Source organism: Corylus avellana, chromosome 5 (genome assembly GCF_965113065.1).
Source record: "Corylus avellana chromosome 5, dhCorAvel1.hap1.2, whole genome shotgun sequence".
In the NCBI taxonomy this organism is placed as follows: domain Eukaryota; kingdom Viridiplantae; phylum Streptophyta; class Magnoliopsida; order Fagales; family Betulaceae; genus Corylus; species Corylus avellana.
Window position 1 is genome coordinate 2,619,154 of NC_142494.1, and position 19,159 is coordinate 2,638,312.

General features: G+C 35.7%; 1 protein-coding gene across 1 annotated transcript; it reads left to right on the forward strand.

Moving 5' to 3' along the window:
* The first annotated feature begins 16,400 nt into the window (after positions 1-16,400).
* Positions 16,401-18,435, forward strand: LOC132181562 (uncharacterized). The gene is made up of 2 exons (XM_088516373.1): positions 16,401-17,015; positions 17,668-18,435. The coding sequence occupies exons 1-2, from the start codon at positions 16,437-16,439 to the stop codon at positions 18,433-18,435; spliced, it is 1,347 nt and encodes a 448-aa protein (XP_088372499.1). The 5' UTR covers positions 16,401-16,436.
* Positions 18,436-19,159: the final 724 nt, after the last annotated feature.

A 19,159-nucleotide genomic window follows, 5' to 3' on the forward strand; every position in this document is an offset into this window, starting at 1 on the left:
TGGCCCAAAAAAAAAAAAAAAGGATCGGTGCATTTGGGGGTGGCCGGACCACCCCCAAGGGGCTGGGGGTGGTTTCGGCCACCCCATACGGCAATCCCAGTTACGTCTCTGCCTATACATTTTTTAAACATTTACTAAGTTATAGTGATAGTACATGTATTGGGTACCACTTTAGATTTCTTATTCATTATTCTAATATAAAATATTTCTCTCTTCTCTCTCATTTCATTGGTGAAGGCTGGAATTTTGTAAAAAAATTATATTTTAATTATATATATATATATATATATATAAGATAAAGAAATTATAGCGGAATATATTAAAATAAAAAAGTAAAAAGTAATTTTGTAAGAAAAAAAAAAAAAAAAAGTAGCTAATGAGAGCAAATAAGGACCTAGATAGCCTTTTTGACTTTTGAGTTTCTCCTTTTAGTTTTTATTTAGATTAACCAAAAAAAAAAACAAAAGGTTTTATAGAAATTAAGGATAAAAATTTGAAATGGAGCGGATCTCGCTCATTACTTTAGAGGGACAAAATTATATATATATATATATATATATATATATATATATATTACCCCTTAAACAAAAAATTCTGTTTCGCTTGAAGAGTGCCAAAATCACAAGACAATGAACTTTTTTGTGCTAGATCTTACTTCTTAGCATTAAATATGACTAAAGATGACCATAGTCTTTTTTGAAACCGACAAAACAAGACAATATAGTTAGACTTTTTGGCGAAAGGAGATTTTCTTCTACGCCTTTTTTGACTAAAGGGCTCACTTTTTATAGTTGGTGGATTAAACAATAAAAATTAGGGTTTTTAGTTGATGGATTAAACTCCTAAAGGCAATGACAGATCTAAGCAATGAAGATATGTTATGCAGCATGCAGAAAGAACCATCCATTATACAAAGCATGTGGGTATCCATCGATCCATGTATTTACAGAAGGAACCATCTCTAACCTTGGAGAGTTTTAGGTCATTTCAAAATTTTAAAAATGTCATAAAAACTTAATTTCTTTTTTTTAAAAAAAAAGTTAGTTTTACCAAATGGACCCCAAAATTACTTTTTCTTAAAATATTTAATTTTATTTTTTAAAATTTTGTTCCTTTTTTCTAACATTTTAGTTCAATTCCTCTCCCCTGCATACATTCCGACAATGTCACATGCATTCATTCGTGACGTTATTTCTACATCCCATTTAGCTAGCTTTAAAAGGTAAAGAAATTATATATTGTGGAATGTATTAGAATAAAGAAGTAAAAAGTAATTTCTTACATAAATTTAAGAAAAATAAAAAAGTAGCTAATGAGGATAATCAACGACTAAAAAGAAGACAACCTAAATATAGCCTTTTTGACTTTTGAATTTCTCCTTTTAGTTTTTATTTTGATTAAAAAAATAAAAGGGTGAAGGATATTAAATGGAGAGGATCCGCAAATTTACTTTTAGAAGGACAAAATTAATGTCCCTAAAAAAAATCAGTTTCCCTTGAGGAGTGCCGAAATCACAAGACAAGGAACTTTCTCTTGTTAGATCTTACTTCTTATTTGTTAGAATTAAATATGACTAAAGATGACCATAGTCTTTTTGACTAAAGGGCTCCCTTTTTATAGTTGATGGATTAAACTATAAAAATTAGGGTTTTTAGTTGATTGAGTAAACTCCTAAAAGGTAATGACAGATCTATGCAATAATAATGATTAATGAAGATGTGTTATGCGGCATGCAAAGGAACCCGAAGCAACATTGTTCAAATGACCCCTCCTTCTCATGGAAGCAGTCGTTTTACTACTAAAAACACTCTTGGTGTGGTCATTTTGTGAAAACGAATCAGTTTTTCGGAGCGTTCTTAATTAACACCTGCGTTTTTTTGTAGTGCATCCATTATACAAAGCATGTGGTGTGGGTAACCATCCATGTATTTAAGGAAGGAACCATCCCTAACCTTGGAGAGTTTTAGATCATTTCAAAATTTTAAAAATGTCATAAAAACTTAATTTTTAATAAAAAAAATCAAGTTAGTTTTGTGAAATGAACCCCAAAATTACCTTTTACCTTCAAATATTTTATTTTATTTTTTAAATTTTGTCGCTTTTTTCTAACATTTTAGTTCATCTCGGCATGGATTTCGAAAATTTCACAACAACAAGAGAGTCAAACAAGTGTAAATTAATATACATATTAAAACACCACTTCTAGCCCAAAAGCCTAAGCTAGCGGGCTTGAATTAACTTAAGTATATTAACTACTCTTATTCCTTATATTTTCTCAATGTGGGACACAAAACATCACAAATTAATGCATGCACAACACATTACAAAGGAATTCATGAGCACCAAAATTTAGATTAAAAATATTGCTAGCATTATTTTGTAGGTAACTATGTTGCTTTAGTTTTGAGGCTTGGCTTTGATTTCTGCATCAGCATTCAGCAACATCTCTTGCAGGCCTTGCCCTCAGGACTCGGCATCCATTTACAGCATTTATTGCAACGCCTTCCGCCACCAGATCCACTTGAAGATAGATCTTGAAGTACTCGACCCTGTGGGTATCTCCCATATCCGTCACCCGAGTATTCCTTGGTAAGGATAGAAATTCTTTGTGATAAATCGTGAATAATTGTATTCCTTAGTCCACCACCAGGATTTCCCCCAGATCCACCTTAGTTGGCCGCTTTGGTGGCCTTCACTGCACTTGCCAAGAAACAAGTTAGTATGATATCATTGTCTTATTGTGACAATATTAACACACATATAATGAAAAACACAAGTTATTAGTGTTCACATTGCAACTTGCAAGTATATTTTAATTGAAAGCAAACGCAGTTACTTAAGCTCGTAGAATAACAATGACACCACTGATCATTGTAACACAGCAAACAAAAACAGCGTGGAAATTTGTAGCATGGAACAAATTAAGGTTACTAGGGCGGGCAAAATGTAGATCCCAACGCACCGTTTTTCTGGTCCAACAAAGTCTCAGGTAGCTTGCTGCCACCTCCGAAGAGATGAGAAGAACAATGGCCAACGAAAGAAAAGCCTTGGAACTAGGGACGGAGCCAAGAAATTTTATGAGAGGGGGTTAACCAATTTTTTTTTTTTTTTTTCGGTTCTTTAGAAATTTTTTATTAAAAAAAATTTATTTTAGTTGTTTTTTATGAACTAAAGGCCAAAAAAAGTACGCATTTGAAAATAAGGCTAAAAAATGGACATTTGAAAGTAATGACCAAAAATTAAAAAAAAAACTTAATGGGTATGGACCAAAAATTAAGAATAGGGCAAAAGGTTTTTATTGGATATGGCCAAAAACTCTAAAAATAGGGCCAAAACTTTTTTTTTTTTGTTTTTTTTTTTTTTTGAGGGAGCCATATGACTAAACTTAAAACTTTACTTTATTATTATTATTATTATTATTATTTTTACTTATAATTTTTTTTTTCCTTATTTTGGGGGGGACCATGGCCTACCCCCTCCCTCCGCGCCCCCCCCCCCCCCCCCTCCCTTCATCTATGCTTGGAACCCATTTTTCTTAGTAAACACGTGTTAAACAAAGAAAATATTAGAGAATGATATTTAAGTGTCAAATAAATAATATTTAAATAGAATAGTACTAAAAGTGATAAGTTAAAATGTTGAGGCGGATGCGAGTGCCTTAAAAAAGTGGGTAGCTAAAATAGATAAAGATGATCTTTTGGTTAAAATTTAGCCAAAAATTTGATGAACCATATGTGAATGCTCTCAATACCCGACTACTCATTTATGATATACTAACTTTCTGGGTTTTTTCCTATAGAAAATAATAAAACTTAACTTTTTCATTGGCGTTAAATTCATCCATGAAGAACTTCTGACTTACATTCCTTAAATTATGTTTTCTAATTAGCTAAAATGAAATGGGAGAAATAAAAAATGCCACATGTTAGAAAGATAGCAGGTTATTGAGGCATGCATACAATTTTTCCACCTTTTTTTGGCTCAAAGCTTTTTGACAATATAAAAAGTATACTATCTTTTCAATATCTGACATTTTTCAAGCCTAAATTACACAGTTTAAAACTTACAAATTCTTAAAAATCGTCTAGGATCATAAGCTCTAGATTCGTAATACTAATATTGTATTCAGTTGGATCTCAATTTGAAGTTGGCATTGATAGTTCTATAAACTATATATGTCGGTTAAATGAATGGTTTGACGCTCATTTTCTTTAAAATAAAGAAGGAAATACTGATTCTATCATCAGTACGTACTCTCCAATATTTTCTATGTTGAACAGTACTTGTATTTGCTAAGAAAAATGGATTCCACGGCTTTTCTTTTGCTGGATACGGCCACCCCAAGGACGAAACCCAAAAATTTTATTTTTTTATTTGGAAATTGGTTTATTATTACACCAACAATTATCTTCTCATTGTCTTTAAAGTCCCTTCATTAAGAGACTTTTTTTTCTTGGTTCAAAACAGTGGTCGAAGGACAATGACTGGTGTCGGTTCGTTTGGGACAACAACCAATGTAGCTAGACCAACGAATATGACTGAGCTGGACTATATTATTGTCGGTAGGCCTGCGTTCGGCCACGGATGGCCTGAATAGACGTGCTTGATGTATCTTTGGGCCTTTGGGTGTGACATGCTGCCGTAGATAGGTGACATGCGGGGTCACGTGGGATTTTGGCAGTAACTTCCATCGGCTAATGATGTAATATCATAATAGTTTTGTTGTAGATTAATTACGACAGATAAAATTTGTAATTACTGTTTATTATTTAGTAAAAGAGTGCTTCATGTTTCGTCAAATAAGTTTATCTTCGCTATAAGAAAGAGAATCTAATTCCACTCAGAACTCATTCAATGTGTTAAACCATGAAGCAGAAGAACCAATGAAGCATTTAATTATTGGATTGGCAACATGACAATTAAATGTAGCAAATATTCCTAGATGACCTATCATCATCCATCTACTTAGAACATTCTACCTTAATAATATATGTTGGGTCATGGATCGGCCACATAAGGCCCAACAGGCCTCGGGACCCAAAGGTCTATCAAACTTGATACGACTAAGCACACGTGAAGGCTCGGTCAGTCCAGCCTGACTGTTGATCGGACTACGGGGCATAATAGTCTTATATCGAGGATGGATCGATCAACTCACATGGTGGATATCAACTATCCTTGTACAAACGGGATGTACTATCATTCAAATTCAAAAGTTATCTACACTTATCAGGATGTAGACTAGCTGTCAACGCCTAAGCTGTACATGTTTGACTGAGGACTACTCGGGCATCCTTATCTAGCGCCAAACAAAGGTCATATTGCTTATCCCATGATCTTAGGTTACTAAGATCAAGGAGTGGCTAACAAACCCTATCCCAGTTGAGGGATAGGGGAACCGAAGTGTACAGGAAATCAAACACCACTCCATGCCTATAAAATACAAATCACCTCTCAACATCAGGGTAATCGCAACTCTTGCTTTCTAGCTTTTATGTTGCTTATACACTTTCTCTCCGATTACTGACTTAGGCATCGGAGTTTCCCTGCCGGAACACCACTAGGGACTCTGATTCTCTTGTTTGCTTTGTGTGTAGCCCGACGCATCATCAAACACCGCAACATCACCCGGAAAGTGTGTCACGTCACTCCTCGAAAAACTGTGCATTAACATATTGGTGCCGTCTGTGGGAACTCGATCTTCCTCAGTTCTCAACATCATCAATCCGGAATGGTGCAGACACGTGCAACACACCCTATGCCAAAGGTTCAAGCCGAGATGCTCGGTGCAACTATAGCGCCTCCAACCATTGCCGAGTTCATGAAGCAGATGACTAACTCAATGGACGCGTTGAAGAAGCAAAACGAAGATATTGCTGCTAGGCTCATGGTTGCTGAAGGTTGTAATGGCCGAAGGGATCGTGAGCATGAAGAGAGGCGCGAGAAGCAACGTGAAGAAATGCGTGAAAGGGAGAGGCGTGAACAGATTCGCAAGGGCAAACAGATTAAGGACCCAAACTAGAACCAAAACCATGATTAGGAAGATAATGCAAGTTCGGTTCATGGCAGCCATCATACCACTGTCCAGAACGAAGGGCATCATGAGAGATCTCGTGCCGAGAGGTCTCATCTCGAGAGACCTCACTATGAAAGGTCTCATCGGGAGAGATCTCATAGTGAGAGATCTCATCATGAAAGATCACATCATGCTCGGCATAATGAGACCGACGTGAATGCTATGCTGGGAGATTTAAAAAGAAAGTATGCAGAGATAGTTGACAAAATGGCCAATGAGAAGAACGGGTTGATGGCTGAAGAGCTCATGGAGAACACCAACATGCCCTTAACAGATCAAGTTATGAGCTTCCCCTTGCCTGACAAGTTTAAGATGTCTCATATAAATAAATATGATTGCAGTGGAGACCCTACAGAGCACATGGAGAGTCTTTGTGCACATTTCATCCGCCATGGAACCCCAGATGAGATCTCATGCCAGGCGTTTCCATTGACCATGGCAGGAGTAGCCAAAGAATGGTTTGCGAGACTCCCTGTCAACTCTGTAGATAACTTCAAATCCTTGGAGTGCCTCTTTCTAAGCCAGTTCTTAGCCACCCGAAAGAGGAAGAAGAACCCTGCTTACCTGATTTCTCTAATTTAAGGAAATGATGGCCCCGTTTGCCAACAGTGCGGAACGGCACTGTAGCTGGAACGGTACTGTTCCAGCTACAGTGCCATTCTTTTAAAAATGTTTTTTTTTTTCTTTAAAAAAAAAAATGAAAAATATTAAAAAAACTTAAAAAAAAAAAAAAAAAAAAAAACCCCAGCCCAAAACGGTGTCGTTTTGGGCATTAAAATTAATTTTTTTTTCTTAAAAAAAAAAAAGAAAGAAAAAAATAATAATAATTTTAATGCGCTGGGGTTTTTTTTTTTTTTTTTAAGTTTTTTTAATATTTTTCATTTTCATTTTTGAAAAAAAAAAAAAAAAAAAAAAACCATTTTTTAAAGAATAGCATTGTAGCTGGAACAGTATCGTTCCAGCTACAGTGTCGTTCCGCACTGTTGGCAAACGGGTCTGATGAGTCCTTGAAAGACTTCATACTCAGGTTCAACAATGAGAAGTTGACAGTAGAAAGCCCGAATGAACAAACAATACTAAATGCTTTGATGCACGGGGTGAGAGCCGAGGGGCCACTGATGGCCGAACTAGCAAAGAAGTCTACATTGGTGACTCTCCGTCAGTTTTTGAACAAAGCAGAATAGTACATCAGTTAGGAGGAGACTGTTGGGGCCTTGATGAAGTCCCAAGAAAACGCTACCCAACAAGCTAGGGGTAGCACAAAGGTAGTACAGGCGAGCTCCAGGAAAAAGGAGGAGAAAAACTCGAAGAAGCAAGCCAAGAAGACTCCCTATCCGAGGACTGACCCTCAACATCAACTCAGCAAGTATACTCCATTGAACACCAGTATGATCGAGGTGTTAATGGAGATCAGAAAAGATCTTGGTTTCAGATGGCCAACAAAAATGAAAGTCAATTGGCAAAGCGAGACCAGCATAAGTTTTGCGAGTACCATAACGACCGAGGCCACCTGACTGAGGAGTGTATATCTTTGGCGCCAAGAAATTGAAAATTTCATCAAGAACGAAAGATCGGTGAGATTTTTGGCAGGAGAGAGGAATAGAAGAAGAAACCCTCAGGAGCCCTTATTACTTGAGGGGAACCGAGAAGCCCTCGGAGACTGAGATCTGAGGCAAAGGCAGGATGATCGTCCAAGAGATGATCGGTACGCTGAATTGATACACAATCGGCAAGTTGAACCATGAAACGATCGGAGTGCGCATCCTCCGCTTCAGAATCAAGATGTAGTGAGAGAAATCCTTACCATCTTCGAGGGAATAGCTGGTGGAGGAGAGTCTAGCTCAGCTAGGAAGGCTCATGCAAGAATGGTGCAGACCGAAGAGGTTATTCTGTTTTTCTTAGAAGAGAATGCGGAAAAGGTGATGATGTCCCATGATGATGCCATACTAAGTCCTCGCAATGGCGTTTACAGCGACGATGATTACTATCAGCCAATTTACATGAATTCATTCCATTCATGCTTCACAACTCTATTGGATTTCTTATTCATGCTTCCCAACTCTATTGGATTTTTTGTATCGCATGCAATGATTATATTGGCTATGGATGAGTTTCCACTCAAGGCATTGTTGGGGATCGCTGTGCGTTGTTTGGCTGCAAATTATCTTTGTGGGCTTTTGTTGATTGGACCTACCAGTTTCACTACTGCACGCATGGGGATGGCAATAATAGGAATAATCGTCTTGATCGACTTCGTTCGCTTGGGCTTCTGGTTAGTCCACAAGTAGTCCAAAGAAATTAGAAAAAGAAGAATCTAAAGACAGAGAATCTGATGCTGTAGTATAAAATACTAACTTAGTATTTTACTTTGTCCCCAAGTTGAAGGATATTTTTTGTATTTTTATATATTTTTTTTCTCCAAATATTTTTCTTGGAGAATACTCAAACCTTAGCATGTAATTTAAGTTTTTTTAAGCTTCGTTTGTTTCAGTGTAAAATATTTTTCATCATAAAATATTTTCAGGAAAATCATTTTACAGGAAAATATTTTACAATGAAAATATTTTTTGGCGTTTGGCGTGCGCACAAAAAATCACAAATATTTTTTATATTTTCATTTAATCATATTAACATATAAAATATAATTTTTATTCACAACATAAAAATACCAATATACAATAAATTAGTAAAATATAAAAATACCTGCCCGGGACTTGACTAGGACCCGTCCGGGACCTTGCCGGGACCAGACTAGGACTTGACCTGGATTTGCCTGCGACCCCGCCGAGACCTGACCAGGACCCGACCAGACCTGCCTGGGACCCGCCCCAGACTTGACCGGGACCTGCCCAAGACCCCCCTTCCCCCCGGCATTCGCCTGGGACTTAATTGGGACCTGCCCGAAACTTGACTGGACCCGCCCAAGACCTTGCCGGGTCCTGATCTGGACCCGCCCATGACTCGACCAGACCTGCCCGGTACTTGACCGGAATTCGCCCGGGCAGGTCCTAGGCAAGTCCGTTCGAGTCCTAGGCAAGTCTCAGTCAAGTCTTGAGCGGGTCCCATGCAGGTCCGGTAGGGTCCCAATCAAGTCCCGGTGAGGTCTCGGGCGAATCCCAATCAAGTCTCGGGCATGTCCTAGGCAGGTTCGGTCAGGTACTGGGCAAGTCCCAATCAGGTCCCAGCGGGGTCTCGATCAAGTCCGGGCGGGTCCTGGTCAAGTCCCGGGCTAGTCCCGGTCAAGTCCCAGGTGATTTTCGGGCAGGTCCCAGGCAGGTTATTACAGTATTTCATAATTATTTATCTATTTGTTTATTTGGGGTAATTAGGGTATTTCTCTTTCCTATTTGTTATTTTCTCTCTTCTTGAATTCCCTTTTTAATATTAAATTCTTTGTTTTTGCTACTATTATACACTCTCATAACAATCCTAATTCTGCCCGACATTAGTTGGTATCAAAGCTTAGCGTCTTCTTGGGGTGATTTTTTTTTCATCAATTTTCATGGTAGATGGTCATGGTCGTGGTCGTAGTCGGCCTGTACAGGTTATGAATGAAGAAGTCCCTTACCAAGAATGCAATGTACTAGACGTGACGATTGAAGATTTGTAGAGGCAGGGTGCAGAGTTAACCCAGCATCTAATGGCGCAAAACGTGGAGATGTATCGCAATATTGATGATCATGATCAGAATCCAATTTTGAGAACTCATATCACAATCCTATTATGGTTCAGAAACAATATGTTTGGGATGAACAACATGGAGACTTAGACTTCAGAGTTGAGTTTCCAGAATTTTCTAGCACCCTCACATCTTTGACTATTATTAGCACGTCTCAAGCTCATCTACCAAATCCATCTGATGTGGTGGGGGAAGATAAATTTATTAAGGAAGATTTTCTGTAGATTGGGTCTCTCGAGCAATCTATAACATATATCCTCACGAATATGATTTATTGAAGGAGGTAACTTTTGTGGTTAATATTGAAAATGTTATTGAAGAAAATAATAACTATCACGTGTTTAATGAAAACCCTAAATTTGAAGGGTTTAATTTGAGGTTGAAGAAATTAGTTTCGTGAATTTTCTTAGGGTAGACAATATTTTATTACATTCTCTTGATGATGGTGGTTTGATCAGTTTTACGTGGTAAATGAGAATTTTATCTTTAAATGGAAGAGATCGTTGATCCCTTTTGAAAGATCTTCATAGCACGTGAAAGGGGGAAAATAACACAAATGTTTCATTTGATAATGATTTTATAAAAAAAAAGTGTTTTCTTTTCGGGGGACAATTTGGAGATATTTAACAAACGTGGCCAGCTTTTCTATAGAAATTAAGCAAAAGTTAGCCATGTTATTGCGTACGCGTCGACCTAAGAAGGGTGTCTTCTTCTTTGACAATTTGTGAATATTTAACAAATATGGCTTATTTTTCCACCAAAAACAAAACTAGGCTGCGTCCTAAAAAGTGTGTTTTCTTTAACAATTTCGAGATATTGATCAAACAGACAAACCTGGCCCGACTTTTCCACCGAAAGCAAAACTAGGCCATGTTAACGTCCTTTCATTAAAGAGATTTTCCTGTTCAAGATATAAGGGGTAGACCGAAGATTCCTCCCGAATCACAAAGTGATATATATATATATATATATATATATAGCTTTTTTTTTCTTTTTCTTTTTTTTATCTTTTTTAATTTTTTAAACTTATCGACTCGTGTAGAACTCATGACTCCACAGACAGATCCAATGCTAATTTTAATAAGAGAGAAGATGAAAAAACGATTAGACGAGAAAATGAAGCATTTTTCTTCGCAAACTAACTTGTTTCTATCGATGGACTGTAAGTTTATTTCAGAGTCTCAGCTTCTACCATTATATTAAATAAAATGAAAGTTTACAAGCAATCGCTCAATTGAGAAAAGCTATACACATTCTCTCTCATATATTTTTTAGTGTACATTTTCTTATGTGACAGTGAAAATAATTATGAGATTCAAAATCTAATGGTAATTTTTATTACCATGTCATAAAATGTGTATTTTGAAGTGTGGGAGTGAAAGTGTGAGTAACATTTCTCTTTTCTTATTAGCATGGGTTGTCCCAATCTTCCAAAATTTTTACTTGTTCCGGCTTGAGTCTTCCTCTTTTTGAACAACATGCTCAAAGGTAGGCGTGCTAAAAAGTAGGGTTAATTATTTTTTATACGACTTGCAAACTCGACATGAGCTCAAGATAAAATTGATAGATTAAAGTTGTGGAATTTGACTCGTTTAATTAAATAGATCGAATTATAGTTGATCTATCGATAATAGCTTAAATGTACTTAATTTCTCTATGGTATTTAATTGAAAAATATTATTTAATCATTAAACATGAGATTAAATAATATACTAATTCAAGTAAGTGGGAATTAAATAATAAAACCAAGAAAGAAAAAAGGAAAGAACAAAGCAAAAGATGATGATAATTGTGGCTGTGCGTGAAAGAAAGTGTAAATTATTGTGGAGAAAAAAACAAGAAAAATTTGTTTTCTTTGTGAAAGAATGGACCGGATAAAGAAGTGGTGCATGAACAAATTAAAGAGAACTGTCAAGTGGGCCCAAAAAGAAAAACAAGCTAAGCCATAAGAAAGAGAGTTGACGAAGAAAGTTTTTCATTCTTATTAAGTCACCGTCTATAATTGAGGGTGCCTTTAGCATTAAGATTTTATAAACTAAAAGCGTAATTTTGAATTAAATTACAGAAATTGAATTGTTTGGTATTGCGTTATTAAGAAATTGTAATTTTGAAAATGTAAATTTAGTGCGTTTTCAAATTGCATGTAAGGAGATATTATTTTAAAAATACACAATTTTAAATGATAAACTATAATTTTATAGGCCAAATTATGATTTTGTCAAACACTTAATTGCGTTTTTAAAAATCACATTTTCAAAACATAGCCTTAAAGTCCTTTAATGAAAAAAAAAAAAAAAAAAAAAAGGACTTGTTAAAGCTCCTTTGCTATGTTCAGCTTTGCAAAGATATAGACAGAAACAATAGCAGCGTCCAGATTCAGCAACAGCAGCAGCTATCTCTTTCACCTCGTCTTTTGGCTGCTCCTCACGCTTGGGTTTTGTCGATATTTTGCTGGGAAACTTAGATCGGCTCTTGTGTTGCCGATACACTCTTTTGCCGCTGACCTAAGCTCGTACGTACCACTACACACTTCTCCCCAATGCCAATATGCCCAATAGGCACCATACTTTTTCTCTCTTCTTTTGGCACGTGCCAGATGTAGTCCATACAAGTCGGAGTGTGGATTATGTGGATCTCACGCACGGGGTTTCCTTTGCTAGATCTTGCCATTGATGTTGGTTTTCTTTGTTTTGTTGTGTTATCTTGGCCTTTGACCCGAGGAGTGATAGTTTTTGTGCGAGGGGTTTGTCTCACGGGCGAGTCAATAAAGCTTATTTTTTTAGGGATAAGGCCTACCCATGTATTCAGATCTAGTCTGCCCAGAGCATATCTATCCCTTAAATTTAGTGTGCACATGGGTTGGATCGGAAGATATAGATAGGTTTTTAATTGTTAGATTTTCAGTGTATCTACGCTGTTGTATTTTTCATAGCTTTTGGTTATGTTTTCTCTGTAAGAGCTTTACGCTCTAGATCTCTTATTAATTATGGAATGAAAAGATGAAAGAATACCCTCAAAAAAAGAAAAAAAAAAAAAAACTCTTCTCACGTACTCCTACCTAAAAAGAGGGCAAAAATAAGAGGAAGGATCCTAGTTCTAGGGGATCTCATCCCTAAAAATTGAAGGTGTTAGCAAGCAATTTGAGCCTAATAGAGAGGTTTTCAATGGTATTTGGAACAAAAAATTTTGGTTGTCTTGGGGCGATGCTACAATAAGAATAATAATATAAGGATGACTATAATTTTTATAGATTTTTTTTTTAAAAAAAAAATATGATATGGTTTTTAAAATTACTATTGATGGTCATTATTGAATTTCGACCTATTGGTGATTTTAAAAGTCACATCACATTTGTGAGGACTCTAGTCCTCCTTATATCATTACTCCTACAATAATACATACTTTTTTATTTTATTTTTTATTTTTTAAGTTTTATCGTTTTTTATTAAGAGTGATGCCTGTCATAATTTTATTGATGCTAATTCTGCATGCTAACAGAATTTATCATGTGTTTTGATGAAATTTGACTATAGAAATTAAACTATTATTTTGCTCTACCTAGAAAACATTTAAATTATATTTTATAGCTTAAAGGGCAATTTATAATTTATGTTGCAAAATTAGTTTTACATTCATCCCCAAGTAAATTCTCATATTTCTGTCAGATATTGTCAAATCCTTCACGGGATCCAGTGTGCAGGACAAATGATGCGATGTTCCGCACTCGTCACCATAAATGACAAGGATAAATGAGCTTGAATATATAAGCAACGTGCTTCTTGCATTTTGAGAGCCGTCATATTTATCCTTACTTCATTGTTTTGTATCTCTTTTCCTTTTGCCCTTTCTGTACTAAATTATTATTTACCTTAAAAACTTAAATAATATTATAATAGTATTTCTTATGTGCCGACTCAAACGTGTAATGTTAAAATTTTTTGTCTCTAAGAGGTAGCGTAACCAGCTGAAATCACGCCTAATAAAGTGGATGTCATTAGCTAGTTTAAATTCTCCCTCCTTCCTTTTGTGTGGACATGTCAAGAAAAATGTTAATTTTTTTTTTTGTCACTCCAACAATGATGTGGTTTTTAAAATTACAATTAGACTTGTAATTGATCATTATTAAATTTTAATCAACGGGTGATTTTGAAAGCCACTTCATTCTTATAGTGACATTAGATGAAACAAAAGTGACTTCTAGAATTATTCAAACTCAAACTCAAACTAGGGGTAAGGCTCAACACGCAAAATAGTTAATTGAAATAAAGAGTAAATAACGAAGATAATGTTTGACTTAAGGATCTTTAGCTCTAGTTCACAACTTGTCCCAAAAACTTAAAAATTAATAAATAAAAAAATAAATTTAATCACGTAATTAACACTTTAACATTTTGTATAATTAATGAATATTAGTTTGATATCAAATATACTCTATTTAAAGGCCGATTGTAATCAAATATTGAGATTGTAATCAAATCAATGAGATTTAATTAATATACTTGCAACCCTATAAATAGAGACCTATGTATTGTAGGCCTAAAAAAAAAAAAAAAAGGTTAATGAGTACAATGTAGTTCTTAGGGCTATTCAAAGTGGTAGACATATGTGTCTAACACCAAACCACTCATAAATCCTTGTGTTATTTTCTCTCTCTTCATTATCATTTTTTCAACAAATGAAAGCCACATATGGAGTACAAATGGTCGCTTAGTTTGTAGCACCATTTGTTTATATAATATAGAGTTTTCTTTTTAAAGAAGCTATGATATTCGTCCAGACGGAACATAACACTGTTCAGACGGTCATTTACATCACGCATAAAAACCGTAAATAAACATAGGTGTTCGAACGGTCTCCGGACAAGGACTTCAGACGAGGCTCTCGGGTTGAGGACCGTCTAGACGGCCTGCAAACGAGGCTCGTCGATCTACTTCAACCATATATAAACCAAGCTATCCTTGTTTTCCATCTTTTTCCTCATCAACGTCGCCACCAAGCCCTAGCCCTAGCGGTTCAAGGGTTTCTCTAAAAGTTGTTTTAACATAAAGAGCACCAAGAAGGTGTTCGGAGAGGACAATGGCTCTAGAGAATTGGAATTTTGAGTTGTTGAAGAAAAATGACATTTCTAACTCTGCGTTTTAAGAAAAATCTATTATTTTGATCTTATTTTTATTGTTGTTCCATGCTGAGGTATCTTACATTTTTTGGAGGGCTCAAATGGTTGAATTTGTGCAACATCGATCCTTATATAAAGTATTCTCATCAAGATCAGATGGTGCAAAGAAATTAAAAACTATAGAAGAATCTAAATGCATTGAACCTTTTGTGTGCTTTCACTTAATTGCCAATAGTGGTGCATGCATCTACTGGTCGTGCGGGAAGGCCGCAAGCATGTATGATGAATTTGAAGAAAATGGTCATTGACTTTTAGGACATGTTTGGGTGTGCGTTTAAGGAGTTTAAAAGTGCGTTTAATACGTAAAAATATCTTTTTAAAAAAAAAAATCCGTTTGGTAAAAAAATTTGAAAGCACTTTTAACGATCTGAAAAGCTAAAAAATGTCAAAACGTAGTACTTTTGGTAAAAGTTTAATTTAATTTTTTGCCAAAAAAATGTTTTTTTGAGTTAAAAACTTTATTTCTCAAACACATTTCCAAACATGCTCTTAGTACTATGGTATTGCTTGAATGTGATGTAGAAATTTCTGCTTTGTTTTTTTAATATATATCAGGAAATTGTCAAAAAAAAAAAAAAAAACATACCTTTTAGCATGCCTAGACCAAGAAAAACATACACACTTTATATGATGCCCTACACCGAAAACATTGCCCAACTTTTCCACCGAAAACAAATTTCAAACAGGATGATCATTAACCCAAATGATCAAAATTGGAAACTTGAGAATTAAATTTAAATTGCAAGAAAAATTAGACTAATTTTGATTTTTTTTTTTTTCAAAAATAAAATAATATATATGTAGGTAGCACAAGCCTTACGGTGTGCCTGTATCATGATACATACTGATGCAAGAGTGGTTTTATCAAACCCGTTAAAAAAATGATATCTTTTGATTGACATTAGATTGAGACAAACTTGGTGAAGCTTAATGAAGAGGGCTACAATTTTTTATTCTTGGAAAAAAAAATTAATTCCAACGTACGTTTACTACGTGAAAAATGTTTTGTATTCTGTTTGCCGCATGGTATTTTTATTTCATTTTATTATTATTATTTTTAGGGTCTTGAATTTAGGTTTTATATAAGCTTAATTAATTAATAAGATGGCCTTAGCAGTCAGATGATGAGTTTTTCAAGGAGTTTTCTCCTATTTTGCCTCAATTTCATATTTGTCTCTTAATTTTGAGAAGAATTGTAACTTTTGTGTATTTTTTTTTTGGTCTTCGTAAACTAATTATACCACGCTGCATCACATAACTGATGGACTATTATGGCCTTCATAATTATAATAAAATGTCTAGAGACTTTTTGCAGAAATGTATTTGCAGAAGTCAAGGGAACGTTACATTGTTCCCTTGACTTCAAAGTCTTGTAGCAGTTTTCGCTACTATATATATATATATATATATATATATATGTATATGGAGATCTTACATGTTCCTCATTCAAGTGCTTTAATTATTTTTTGTTTCTTCCTTTGAAGCTTGTTAAGTCGATTAGAGGGATGGATCCCACATTGGTGGAGGCAGCGCTTAATGGAAACTCCATGGAACTACAAAGATTACATGGAGCGGACTCCCTCTTACTGGAAAGAGATTCACTGGCCATGTACCCTGAGACTGTCCTACATATTGCAGCCATGGGTGGCCAAACAGAGTTTGTGAGGGAGCTACTGAAGCTAATTAGAGCTGATTTTGCCACTAGACTTGACAAGGATGGGTTTAGCGCAATACACATAGCCTCCGCAAAAGGGTTTGTTGAAATAGTGAGAGAGCTACTGATATTTAACAGGGAACTTGCCCGTCTTAAGAGCAGGGATGGAAGGACTTCTCTTCATTGTGCTGCTATAACTGGGCAGGTTCAAGTCATTAAGGAATTGCATGGCTTCTGTCCTGACAGTATAGGTGACGTGACTCTAAAAGGCGAAACTGCATTTCACCTCGCTGTGAAGTATAACCAATTGGAGGCCTTCAAAGCCATGGTTGACATACACAAGCAATTTAACATGCTTGAAATTATGAGTGCTGGGGATGAAGATGGCAACACTGTCTTACACCTTGCAGTTGGTAGGAAGCAGAGTCAGGTAACTAATGCCATCTTTTTAATAAACATATCCACGATGTTTTTCCACATTTTCGCCTTTTAAATAACGACGGTAGAAATAGATAATAAGACAAATGGACCGACAGCATAGGATCAGGAAACGACAGAAACTTCAGATTCTTGTCTTTAACAGTTTCAGATAACTCAACTCAAACTACCTCATCACCTCGAACAGCTTCATTAGCAAAGGAACATAAATTTGTGAATTATTTGCCGGATTAATTAAAATGTTTGGCAGCTTATTCATAAGCTGTTAATGTTTAGTGTTATTTATATAGACTTCATTAACCGTTAGTTAGATGAATATATATCTCTACCAGTATACGTGTTTAGTTACAATCTAGTATATATAGGAGAAAAGACAATTAGGAGAAGATGTGAACTGTTCAAATTTGAATCATATAATTGTTGAAGTCAATTTATCTTCGATACTATTTGCGGGTAAAAGTAGGATCCAATGTGATTCAATTCCTTCGTCTAATTATGCCAATAGAAGATTGTTTAGCCCCTAGGATATGTCTGAAAATGTTTTCCTAGTCAAATGGTTTGCCTTTCTGCAGGCTTTAGTTACAGAGAATGCATGAGAAACTAATTAATTCATGCCTCATTATATTCTTTAATACGTGTTACAGACAGTGAAATTGCTACTTAGTGGTGACGGTAGCTATCGTGAAGCAGTCGGTGTGAATATGACCAACAAGAGTGGCTTAACTGCTTTGGATGTGTCCGACGTGATACAACAAATGGTGGGTGAACCCACTGATTTCATGCTCAGAGATTTGCTTCTGCGCGCAGGAGCCTTAAGAGTGTATGAAATTGAAGACATTGATACTGCTGAAGTTCATCACAGGCAAATCTCGGTGAGGGAGGCACCGCCTCCCCAGACTCTCCGACAGCTCTTATTACATGAAATTTCATATCTGAACCCTTGGAGAGTTTGGAAAATGTTAGCAAATGAAGTGAAAAAGTCACCATCACAAACTCAAAATGCTTTGCTTGTTGTGGCTGTTCTTATCGCAACTATAACCTTCCAAGCCATACTAGATCCTCCCAATGGCGTTTATTACGGCGAAGATCACGTCGCTGCTAATATATCAGAAGATTTACAAGAATTTCTTTCATTCATGGTTCCCAACACTATTGGATTTTTCGCATCGCTTGCAGTGATTATTTTAGTTATGGATGGATTTCCACTCAAAGCATTGTTGGGGATTGCTGTGCGTTGCATGGCGGCAAGTTATGTTTGCGGATTTTTGTTGATTGGACCTACTAGCATAAATGCTTCACGCTTGGCGATGACAATAATAGGAATAATGGTCTTCTTGGACTTTGTTCGCTTTGCCTACTGGCTAGTCAGGAGATGGTCCAAAGAAATTAGAAACAGAAGTAGAAGAATCTAACCATCTCCATCTGTGAGCTTTCACTTGCCAAAACTACTGTTGCATCTACTAGTAGGGAGCTAAGCCTGGCCTACAATATTGAAAAGCCGTCGAAATGGTAATTCAATGGAACAAAACGACAATGGAATTACGTTGAACTGTGCGCAATTTATTAATATTTAAGATTGTGAATTAAGTTTGTAAGTTGTTCGCATGCATGTGAACTTGAAGAAAATGTTCTATGATTTTTAGTTTCGTGTATATATATATATATGCTTGAATTATGTGACGTGGAAATTTCATATTCTTAATACAATTAACTCTAAATTTCTGACTAGTGGAAATTAATTAAGCACCCCACACGAATTAGATAAAACTAAAAGAATTATTTGCACTCTAAAAAATTTGAACCTTAGGCAGGCCTTCCATCACTTTTAGCCAACCCCTCCCGATTTTTCCTGTCTTCACCTTTATATATATTATAGCCAAATGCTAGTTCTCTTACAAGAATTTAATTGATCATAGGTTTAACTCAACGAATTGAAGTAAAGAAGTTAAAGTAAAGGTTTCAAGCTAGCTACTCTCTCCATATATAAAAAGAGGCTGAAAAGACCAAGATGAAGGAATAAGTTTCACAAGTGGAAATGTCGGTTGTAGCCTTATAGGACTTTGTTATTACTAGGGTTATTCATTTCATCGATATTTTCTATTTTATTAATTAATTCATTCACAGTTTCTTTGATCT

Excerpts from the sequence above, each read along its gene's own strand:
- LOC132181562 (XM_088516373.1), top strand. The coding sequence starts at position 16,437 with ATGGATCCCACATTGGTGGAGGCAGCGCTTAATGGAAACTCCATGGAA. Across the intron at positions 17,016-17,667 it reads TTGGTAGGAAGCAGAGTCAG|ACAGTGAAATTGCTACTTAG; the intron begins GTAACTAATGCC and ends TACGTGTTACAG.